This window comes from Leucoraja erinacea, chromosome 20 (assembly GCF_028641065.1).
Source record: "Leucoraja erinacea ecotype New England chromosome 20, Leri_hhj_1, whole genome shotgun sequence".
Lineage (NCBI taxonomy): Eukaryota > Metazoa > Chordata > Chondrichthyes > Rajiformes > Rajidae > Leucoraja > Leucoraja erinaceus.
Window position 1 is genome coordinate 22284488 of NC_073396.1, and position 12090 is coordinate 22296577.

At 46.6% G+C, this 12090-nt stretch overlaps 1 protein-coding gene across 2 annotated transcripts in view; it reads right to left on the minus strand.

Annotated features, from left to right (window-relative positions):
• Window positions 1-8764, minus strand: part of LOC129706951 (platelet-derived growth factor subunit A-like) — a 58574-nt gene extending 49810 nt beyond the window's left edge. For both annotated transcript variants that reach the window (XM_055651627.1, XM_055651626.1), the window contains exons 1-2: window positions 8484-8764; window positions 6348-6444 (exon numbers count right to left, since the gene is read on the minus strand). In XM_055651627.1, the coding sequence (XP_055507602.1) occupies window positions 6348-6444; window positions 8484-8543 (157 nt within the window). In that variant the 5' untranslated portion in view covers window positions 8544-8764. The remainder of the gene's footprint in view (window positions 1-6347; window positions 6445-8483) is intronic.
• Window positions 8765-12090: the final 3326 nt, after the last annotated feature.

Here is a 12090-nt window from a genome sequence, read left to right on the forward strand (position 1 = left end):
CTGCAGATGCTGGTTTACACCGAAGACAGACACAAAAAAGCTGGAGCAACTCAGCGGGAAAGGCAGCATCTCTGGAGAAAAGCAACAGGTGACGTTTCTGGTCGTGACCCTTCTTCAGGCTGAGAGTTATAGGGGAGAGGGAAACTAGAGGTGTGAAAAGGTACAGAGAGCAGCTATGTGTACCCGGGACCAATGTTGGCTGTAGAAGAGGTGATAACGAAGGGAAACTAGCAGGATGACTTGGGAGGGGGACAGACAGAAAAAATGGGAATTCAAGGGTTACTTGAAATTAGGGAAATCAATATTCATACCGCTGTATATATTATGTAAACATATATTCATAACACACATAAACATACAATCTCCTTACAAAGTGCAGTGTTCAAACCTGGAACAATCGGCCTGGATGATTATTACACTGGATTATTATCCAGATTCGGAGACAGTTTCTTCCCAGTTGTTATCAGGCAACTGAACCGACTTATCAACAACTAGAGAGTGAACCGACTTATCAACAACTACCTCACTGGAGACCATCAGACTTTGCTTGACTTTATTTTGCACTAAAAGTTATTCCTTTCATCCTGGATCTGTAAATTGCCCCCTAGTATGTAGGGTGTGGGTGAGAGAATTGGATAACATAGAACGATCAAAGAGTGGATTTGGTGGACTGAAGGGGCCTTTTTCCAGATTGTATCTCACTATCTCTATCGTAATATCACAAAATTGATCAGCAACATAGGGGCGGCACAGCGGTAGAGTTGCTGCCTTACTGCACCAGGGACCCGGGTTTGATCCTGACTATGGGTCCCGTCTGTACAGAGTTTGTACGTTCACCCTGTGGCCACATCGGTTTTCTCCGGGTGCTTCGGCTTCCTCCCACACACCAAATGGGTTTGACCATTAATTAGGTTAATTGCCTTTGGTTAAATTGTAGATAGTCCCTGATGTGGGGGATAGTGTTAGTGTACGGGGTGATCAAGGTCGGCTGCGGGAGGTGCCCCGGGGAACCAAGGTGGACGGGCGAGTAGAGGGACGTCGGTCGGCAGGTCGACCCGCATGTCTAAGGAAGGCGATGGCTGGAGGCTTGCAGCAGCCTGGGGCTCGTCTGGAAAGGGCACCGCTCATAACAACAAGACCATGGACTAGACTTTGAAAATGACATCAAAACATGCTTGCATGCGGGATCCATGGACTATTTCTGTGCACTTGCTAAGCGGGGATGTGCTTGGGGATGGCAATACTCTGCTGGACTGATGGTAAGAAAATAATTTTACTAAACATTTTCACTTTGCACATGTGATAATAAAAGCCCAATTGACCCATCTGTAGATGTATAGGGATCTACAGAAGTTACTGCCTCAAATACGCAGCCAGCTTCATCAAAGACCCACACAACCCAGGCCACACTCTCATTTCACGCCTTCCATCTGGAACAAGGTGCTGGAGCCTGAAAACCCGATCAGCATGTCCAAGAACAGCTTCTCCCAGACTCCTGAACACAACTCAACATTAACCAGTGCGACTACAACTTTTACCCAGTATCTATACACCGTGGGTGGCTTAATTTAGTTTAGTTTAGAGATACAGCACGGAAACAGGCCCTTCGGCCCACCGAGTCCACGCCAACCAGCGATCCCTGTACATTAGCATCTTCCTACACACTAGGGATGATTTACAATCTTTACCAAAGCCAATTAACCTACAAACCTGCACGTCTTTGGAGTGTGGGAGGAAACCAGAGCACCCGGGGAAAACCCACGCAGTCACGGGGAGAACGTACAAACTCCGTACAGACAGCACCCGTAGTCATGATCAAACCCGGGTCTCTGATGCTGAAGGCAGCAACTCAATCATTGTGCCACCCACCGGCTCGGCGGCATCCCCCTGTAGGCTGCAGCCCCCTCTATAGATCTCGCAGATTACATGGTTGTAATCATGTACAGTCTTTCCGCTGAATGAACAGCACTCAACAAAAAAGAAGCTTTCTACTGTACCTCGGTGTACGGAACGAGCTGCCGGAGGAGATTGTTGAGTCAGGGACTATCGCAACTTTTAAGAAGCAATTAGACAGGTACATGGATCGGACAGGTTTAGAGGTATATGGGCACGCATGCATGTGGGAACATTGTAGATGGGACATGTTGGTTGGTGTGGACAAGTTGGGCCAAAGGGCCCCGATTCCACACTGTATGACTATGACTTTCATGTCATCGAGCCATACAGCATGGAAACAGGCCCTTCTGCCCAACTTCCCCCATGCCAACCAAGATGCCCCCTCTACGCTAGTCCCACTTGCCCTCTTCTGGTCCATATCTCTCTAAACCATAGACAAGCACAAAATGCTGAAGTAACCCAGTGGGTCAGGAACCCCTAAACCTTTCCTGTCCATGTACCTGTCCAAATATCTTTTCACGGCGTAACAAAGGCACGGTGCCGCCCTTAAAGTGAGAGGGACAATGTTTAACGGACATAAGCGGGACAAGTGTTTTTAAAACACAGAGGATGGCAGGTGCCTGGAACATGCTGACAGTTGTAGGGGTAGAGGTAAATAGGATAGTGGTGTTTAAGAGGCTGTCGTATGGGCACATGTATATGCAGGGAATGGAGGGATATGGATCATGTGCAGGCAGATGAGATCAGTTTAACTTGCCATACCTCAACACACTCGAGAAATGTGAATGGATTCAGCCATTTTCTTCGTATGTGGAATGAATGGAAATGCTCCTGATGTCATTAAGTTTTGGCGGAAGGACACAGAACAATGAAAATCTTATTTTCTGTTTTTACTTCATTCTATTAAATTTGACACAGACATTGTGGACCATAGAGCCTGATCCTGTGCTGTGCTGATCTGTGTTCTGCATACACATAAAGTAGGCCAATCAAATCAGTCATTTAATAAATGTTTAAGAAACATCTAGACAGGTACATGGATAGGACAGGTTTAACGGGATACGGGCCAAACACAGACAGGTGCGACTAGTGTAGAAGGGACATGTTGGTCGGCGTGGACAAGTTAGGCCGAAGAGCCCGTTTCCACGCTGTATGACTCTATGGCTATGACACGTTACCACATGGAAGATGCCATTCAGCCAATCAACTGCACAAGAGCATCCCAGCAATTCTCTCTCCGTTGCACCGAAAGAGATTTTCCTACTTACAGAATCTCCACTCAAATAAAGCAATTTGTCTTTTAGTCAAGAGACAGAGTCTTACAATGTGGAAACAGGCCCTTCTGCCCAACTTGCCCACACCGACAAACATGTCCCATCTGCACTAGTCCCATCTGCGTGTGCCTGGCCCATATCCCTCTCAACCTGTCCTACCCATGTACCTGTCTAAATGTTTCTTCAACGTTGCTATAGTACTTGCCTCAACTATCTCCTCCAGCAGCTTGTTCCATACACCCACCACCCTTTGTGTGAAAAAGGTTACTCCTCAGATTCCTACTAAATCTCTCCCCCCTCACCTTAAACCTATATCTCGATTCCCTTACTTTGGGCAAGAAGCTCCGTGCATCTACCTGATCTATTCCTCTCATGACTTTGTATACCTCTATAAGGTCATCCCTCATTCTCATGCACTGGAATGAATACAGTCCTAGCCTGCTCAACCTGTCCCTACATCTCAGGCTCTCGAGTCCTGGCAACATCCTCGTAAATCTTCTCTGCACGCTTTCCAGCTTGACAACATCTTTCCTATAACATGGTGCCCAAAACTGAACACACTACTCTAAATGTGGCCTCCCCAATATCGTATTTAACAGCAACATGACCCGACCTCCATACTCAGAAATTTTATTTTATTGCAGGTGGTGGCATTAGACTTCATCGCTGCAACTGTTGCGTTATACTGCTGAGAACTATATTCCGCACTCTGTATCTTCCCCTTCACTCAACATATTGTGCTTGATTTCAAATATATTGTATTTATGTAGAGTGCTATTTCATTTAATTCGACAGCATGCAATACAAGGCTTTTCCCCGTACCTCAATATACATGTAAACCTAAACCTAACCCTTGTATTTCCACACAACAGTGACCTAAACACTGCATTGCTACGAAGTGCATAACGTGCCGTAAAGTTGCAATTTCTTTGCCGCTTGTGAGAGTATTTTAGAGATTGCCCTTTAAGTACCTGATTGTCTATAATTATGTAAATGGAATTAAGCTCAAAGCTGTGAAATTAATAGCTCTATGGTAGTTTTAACTTCTGCTGCCCCAGTTATGGATGGAGAAACTATATTGATGGAATAAACCGAACTAACACTGGATTTAAATAACCACTTCACTATTTCACTAAATCATTAAAAAGCTGTGTGGTACTGAAGAGAATATCAAGTGCTGGAGTAACTCTGCAGGTCAGGCAGCATCTCTGGAGAACATAGTACTAAGGTTATTTCACCATTTTGTATTTCATTAGATTTTCCTCTTTATTATCATCTATACAGGTATAAACCATTTTAACTAGAAACTACTTTTTAAGTCATCTGCCTGTTATAACATTTATTATTACAGTACCCCACTGAATCGCTGCTGGAGATGGAAGCTCTGTGCTTAACATATAAGACACAAATATTGTTTTGCTCCCAGGGTAGGGAGGCAGGGAGCCTAAGGTGAGAGATGATGATTTAAAAGGGACCTGAGAGGCAACTTTTTCACAATCTGGAAGACAGATACAAAGTGCTGGAGTAACTCAGCAGATCAGGCACTCTCTCTGGAGAACATGAATAGGTCAAAACCTCACCTATCCATGTTCGCCAGAGATGCTGCTTAACCCACTGAGTTGCTTCAGCATTTTGTGTCTATCTTTGGTATAAACTAGTATCTGTATTTCCTTACAAATATGTCAATCCGTTTGTGCCATATTTTGATTTTTTTTTAAATCTGCAACCATTATAAATGACATAAATTATTTGTGGATTAGGTGAAGTTTCAGGTCAGAACCCGTCTTCAGAATCATGCGTATATGGAGCTGGTGGTTTAGTTTTAGAGATACAGCGCGGAAACAGGCCCCTCAGCCCACCCGACCAATGATCACCCTTTACATTAACACTATCCTACACACTAGGGACAAGTTACAATTCTTACCAAAATAACGTACAATCCTGTTCATCTTTGGAGTGTGGGAGGAAACCGGAGCCCCCAGAGAAAGCCCCGCTGTCACAGGGAAAACGTACAAACTCCGTACAGACAGCGCCCATAGTCAGGATCAAATGTGGGTCTCAGGCACTGTAAGGCAGCAATTCAACTGCTGCACCACCGTGCCACCCCTGGTGGTAGTAGTGGTGGTAGAGGCGGGAACGATAACGTAAAAGACACTTAGGGATGGCGAGGTTTGGGAATGGAGGGATACAGGCCAGGTGCAAGTGTAGCTCCATTAGGCAACTTGGTTGGCATGGACAAGATGGGCCAAAGGGCCTGCTTCCATGGTCTACAGCTCTATGACTCCAAAATATATTTTGAATCAACCAACACTTGTTTTTCTCTGGTTATTTTTTTACCTCATGCAGATTTTGGTTATTCTAAGGGCCTTGGAAAGGAGTGGTCTAACAGACAGCACCCATCTATATAAATGCAGACTCTAATCAACGCTCGCACTGTGAACATGCCAGATCATCATCCAAGTTCTGACTCACTATGAGATGGGAAAGTGTCTTTGACAGTGGCCTTGGCCCAACAACTTATATCTTCCAAAGACCTTACATTTTCTCCCAGACCATCACACAAACCAACCTCCCGTCCATTGACACCATCTACACTGCCTCAGTAAATGCATCAGTATAATCAAGGACCACTCCCTCTTCTCCTCTTCTCCCCATCTCCCATCAGGCAAGAGGAAGAGAAGTGTTAAAACGAACCCCTCCCCCCCCCCCCCCCCCCCCCCCCCCAGATTCAGGGACAGTTTCTTCCCAGCTGTTATCCAATGGTAATCATGTTTGAATTTGAGTTTAGTTTGAGTTTGTGTTTAATTTATTGTCACGCCAATAAAAGCTTTTCACTGTACCTCGGTACACCCAACAATATACTAAACAAACGTTCCTGTGGGGTAAAAGCGAGAATTCTTCTCCAAATAACCCATCCACGAGTGTGAGGTTATCGGGCATTTCTTCCCAGAGCCACTATCAGTCTGTGTCTGTGTGCCTTGTTTTGTTTTATGACTGGATTCTGACCTTTTGGTACAGACCCGTTTTTCATTACACAAAGAGGAAGATAGATAGATGGCCATTGCGAAATGTGCCTTGTGCTGTTATGTAGCTATAACTCGTTCCCAGCCAAGGGATAGGAGAAACTAGAAAGTTTCTATACAATCTATATATAATAAGCATTTAAATATAATTTACCTACGGAGTCAATCTCTAGGAGGCGCTGAAGATCACGGATACTTGTGATATCGCTGTGCGCCAATTTCTCCAACAATTCTGGGGGAAATTCGGTTTCCTTCAAATAAAATGGACAAATTAGCGTGCAGCAGTAACTTGAAAGTCATCGACGGTGAACTATTTTGAAAGCTTCTACTGTGCTTGTGAGGGATTATTTTTTTTGACGCACATGTAATCAAACGCCAGGTTTATTAGTCCAGAGCAGATCGGGCAATCCAGAACTCGTGGTGAGGTTGCAATGGGGTATGTGAAGTGTCGTGAGTTTGAGGTTCTTTTTTAGTCTTTATGTCCAGCCTAAACTTTGTACGCCCGACACCTCTGCTGTTACCGACATGCAAGAAAAAGCTACCCCACTGCAGTTCAGTAGTGCAGCGGCCAGCACTCGATTCCCTCTCGTTCACAAACAGTGGTCGAATAAAGATTCCGAGTGCCGGCTCGGGTGCAGTGGGCAGTCACTGTGCTAATTGTGAGCGCTCGGCGCTTTTGTTTCCTTCTGACTTTTGTGCAACTTGTTATACTGATATTGGAAGACTCGCTCAAACTGAAAGGAGAGATTGTGCCGGGGAGAAGCAATTTCTACCCATTCCCCCAACACACACACACACACACACAGGAATAAAACACCACACTGAACTACCCCTGCCTTTATACTCAGACCAGTCACTCAACGCACACACACTGAGACACACAAACAGTAATACAAGTCCACACTGAACGACCCGTCTCGCCCCTCCAACTCCAGTCCAGCCGCTCCAACACACACACTGAGACACAGACCCTCACACACACAGGAATAAAGTCCCGCACTGAACTACCCTTGCCATTATACTCAGCCTAGTCCTTCCAACACACACCGCAACACAGACTCGCACACACTTTCTATATCACACACACACTCAGGCTCACTTGAATACAGATCCAGACAGAACTACCATTGCCTTTAACACATGCACACATACACTTACACACATAGGGCTCACACTTGACACGCACACGTATACACATAGCGCTAATACTTCTAACACACAGACACACTTAAGCTCATTTGAATACAGATCCACACAGAACCCACCCAACCTTTAATACAAGCAAACAGACACACTTACAGATATTGAGCTCACCCTTCTAACACACACACACACATTCAATACCGAACTATCCAGTGACAACACACACACACAGATCCCATCTATTCCAACACACACTGAGACGGACACACACTGACACACATACACTGACACACATACACTGACACACATACACTGACACACACACACAGACACACACACAGACACACTGAGACAGACACACTTGAACGCAACACTGCCCCACTCACAATACCCACCCACGGTGAACCCACTCTCTCCAACACATTCCGAGACACACATACACACACACACCCACGCAAGCCCCCACCCACCCAAATAATGCCGGGCACAGTCCGCAACAGAGAAATTGAAAGGGAGAGGGTGAGACGAACACCTCATCCCGCACCTAATCCTGACAAAACTACAAGGACCCCCACAACCTCTACACAACTCCCACCACCCTTCACCCACAAAGATTTGGAGACGGTGATAATGTGCAGTGTCCCCAACTCCTCTCTCCCACCACCTTTCCCTTCTACATCTTACAACGTGGTTGAGTTTTTTTTTACGCGAAAGGTCGTCTATATTCTCCCCCTCCACTGTCCATTTGCCTGTGTGTGGGTTTTTTGTTGTTGTTTTAACTGTTAAGTGAACATCGTGGTGCTTCGCAAGTAGAAACCTGCCGCGAAAAATGTGGTGTCAAGCACCGACAGTGTACCGCCTAACGCAAAAATATCCCTGTCCCCGGGCGATGAAACGCACTCCGATTCCCGGCTAAGAGAGAGAGAGAGAGAGAAAGGAGTGTGGGGGGATAAAATTAACACTGGCAGCAAATTTAGTAAGGAACCAACAGGGATTCAATGTATACACACACACAAACAGGCTTGGTGTTTCTCGGTGAAATGCAAAGTGAAATCCTCCCTTTAAAACTTTCAAGGGGTGGGAGAGAAAGGCACATTGCGAGAGATTGCCTTAATGCCTGTCCGCGGGCGGAAGAAACACTGCTTACCTCAGCATGCCCACCAACCAGGTAACAGAGTGCGAGCAGTAAGTAAAATGTGCCGCTCATTTCGCTGGAGTTTAGTCTGTTCCAAGTAAAGACAGCGATCCTTCGGGAGCCTTCGTAATGCCCCACCAACAGTCAAATTCAGTACCATCCCTCGCGAAAAGTAACGTGTAGAGAGCAGTCCTTGTTTCACATTGGGCTTGTAAGTTTCCTCATCGAAGTCTCTCTCTCTATCTCTCTCCCTGCCTCCCTCTCTCTCTCTCTCTCTCTTCCTCTCTCTCTCTCTCTCTGCCTCTCTCTCTCTCTCTCTCTCTCTCGCTCTCTCTCTCTCTCTCTCTCTCTCTCTCTCTCTCTCTCTCTCTCTCTCTCTCCCTCTCTCCCTCTCTCTCTCTCTCTCTCTCTCTCCCCTCTCCTCTCTCTCTCCCTCCCTCCCTCCTCTCCCTCTCTCTCTCTCTCTCTCTCTCTCTCTCTCTCTGGCACCAGGAGTTCACCAGCCGGTAAATCTACATATTTGTTTCGATTAGACCAAACAGGGGGAAAAAAACCATGAACCAACAGTGCACCGCCTATCACCTGTCTATGGGAAAAGATGGGAAGGGGAAAAAAGAGGGCTGGATTTACAAACCTCAACTTGTTCTCTTTATCTAAAGAAAGAACGGGTTCATTAGTTGAAAGAGTCCTAAACTTTATTTTCCTTTTGTTTGTTTGCATGTGTGTTTTTACACCTCCAGTGCTTGTTTTATTTTTAAACGCCTACTTCTCCCTGGAGGTGTCGGCTGTGGTTGGAACCCTGCTAGAGGAATAACTTCTTCGGACTTGATCACAGAGGGGTTTTGAGACGCCGTGGGTCACAAAGGAACAGAGACTGATTGAGTGGTCTAGGTTTTTTTTTGTTTAAGCTCCCGATTGCAAACTCGCGAAGCTGCGAACTGAAGCGGCTGTTTAAAGAAAAAAAATTGGGCTTCACATCACGTCGAGCGAGGAGGGAGGCAGAGATAGAGCTGAGGATATCCGCTCAGGGAACCTGTTGGCGGGCTGTATGTTGTGTCTTGCTCTCGCTCCTTGGCCCTCCCTGGGGAACGAAGGGGGGCGATTGTGGGTTTTTTTTAGTCATGTTTTTAATGCGTTGTAGTTAACCCGGCAGAGTCCCTCGTCCACACAGCTGGAGATAAGGACAGGGGAGGAGTGAAAAGGCTCGCGAAGTGGAGGACGGGAGGGTGCATGGAGGGAGGGAGGAAGATGGGAGAAGGTGGTGGGGAGCAAATATCCTAGAGGAGCTCCGCTATAGGATCTTTGGTGGGGAGAGTGGGTGAGTAGTTGGAGACGGGAGCGGATAAGGGTGAATAGAGAGGGTGGGGAGTTAAGTGATGGCGGAGACGGGTAGAGTGGGCGAGGAGGATGAGAAGACGGGGAGAGGTGGGAAGATGATGAGGGAAAGCTAAGGGAAGGGTGAGATGCGAAAGGAGTGAGGAGATAAGGAAGATGGAGACGGGGAGGGAAGATGGAGACGGGGAGAGGAGGAGAGGTTGAGGAGTTGGGGAAAGAGTGAAGATGAGGAAGGTGGTGGGGAGAGGGAGAGGTTGAGGAGACGGGGAGAGATGAGGAGATTGGGTTAAGGCTGGTGTGTGGGAGGAGATGGAGCCTCTTTGTTGTGGGTGATGTGATGTCCACACAACGCCCTGCCCGGTCCAGGACTACCTCCTCCCACGTGGCTCCGTGATGTGTGGCCGCGGCCGCCACGTGCCGGCCCGGGGATCCGGGCTCGAGCGAGCCCCGGGAGGCGAAACTTGCACGGGGGGGGGGGGGGGGGGTCGGTGATGCGCCGAGACGCGCTCGGAGGCACCGACCGTGGATGCCGCCGTGCATGTGCTTCAGTGTTTGCAGCTCGTTCATTTTGCAACATGGGGATCAGTTCCCCGATGAAACGAGACGACCACACCTCGCTCTGCAAGGTGCACACAAATAATCGATATTACAAATTCCGTGGTGTGGCGCCAAGAACCGGCACTTTGAGCCTAGCGGAGGAAGCATAATGCAAAGTATATTCAATCTGCTACAAAAGTCACCCCCTACTCCTTTGGCATGAGTCTGTGGCATAGATTAAACCAGGAACCGCTCCTCTCTCTGCACATGGGACATAAGGCTAATTGAGCTTTTATGTAATGCTGTCTTTATTGTCTAATTGTTTTAAATGGACATTTAGCAGGAAACCACAACAAACTAGTTCTGAAAAAAAAAAAGATTGCAACTTCTAATAGTATTTGCAAACACAGCAATTTGTTTTAATTATATTTCAAAAATAAACTATTCACAAAAATATATATATAAGCAAAAAACTGCACAAACTAAATACATTCTAAGTGTCTGTACTTTAGATAGTGTCATACTCAGAAGTGTTGGCAACTGTCTTTACACAGTCTCATTGCCACTTATGTTGCCCTACCCTCCTTCTGCCACCCATCGATCACCCATACTCTAGTTCTAAGTTATCTTTCCTATCCTTCCCACCAGGGAGTATTTACAGAGGCCAATTAACCTATAAACCTACAGTTTTTGGATGTGGGACGAAACTGAAGCACCCGGAGAAAACCGGTGCGATGACATGGAGAACGTGCAAACTCCGTACAAATAGCAACTGTCAGGATCAAACCTGGGTTTCTGACGTTGTGAGGCATCAGCTCAACTACTGAGCCACGGTGAGTCTGCCCCTCAATGCCCAGCAACGGAAGGACCCTACACTGTGGTCCTCTCCCACAGAGCCTTGGCTTTGGCCGCACCAAGCTTCAGTACATCCCTCAGTAATTTGCCTCCTGCTATCATATATTGCCTCGGTGCTTTCTGTAGCTCCCATGTGCGTAGAGTCAAACAGCGTGGAAACAGGCTGTTTGGCCTAACTTGCCCATACTGACCAACATGTCCCATCTATAGTCCCACCTGCCTGCGCTTGGCCCATATCCCTCTAAACCTATCCCATCCATGTACCTGTCTAAATGTTTCTTAAACTTTGAGATAGTACCTGCCTCAACTACCTCCTCCGGCAGCATGTTTCGATATACAAACCACCCTTTGTGTAAAAAAGTCACCCCTCAGGTTCCTACTAAATCTTTCCCCCCTCATTTTAAACCTATGTCCTCAGGTTCTCGGTTCCCCTACTCTAGGCAAGAGACTATGCATTTACCCGATCTATTCATCTCATGATTTTGTACAACTCCATAAGATCACCCCTCATTCTCCTGCGCTTTAAGGAATAAAGTCCGAGCCTGCTCAACCTCTCCCTGTAGCTCAGGCCCTCGAGTCCTGGCAACATCCCCGTAAATCTTCTCTGCACCCTTTCCAACTTGACAGCATCTTTCCATTAACAGGGTGACCAAAACTGAACACAATCCTCTAACTGGCCTCACCAACTGCACCATGACCTCCCAACTTCTATCGTCAATATGTGCATCTCAAAACTAAGTTGCTCCTGGCTCAGTCTTTGTCACTGACATTCATGCCAATTGAGTAATTAGCCCAAAAGATGTCGTCGATCTGACTCTAGGAATTTCAGCAGATAGAAAGTTACATTGTAATTTTTCTAACCTAATATTGTTCTATCTCACACTTTTGCTAG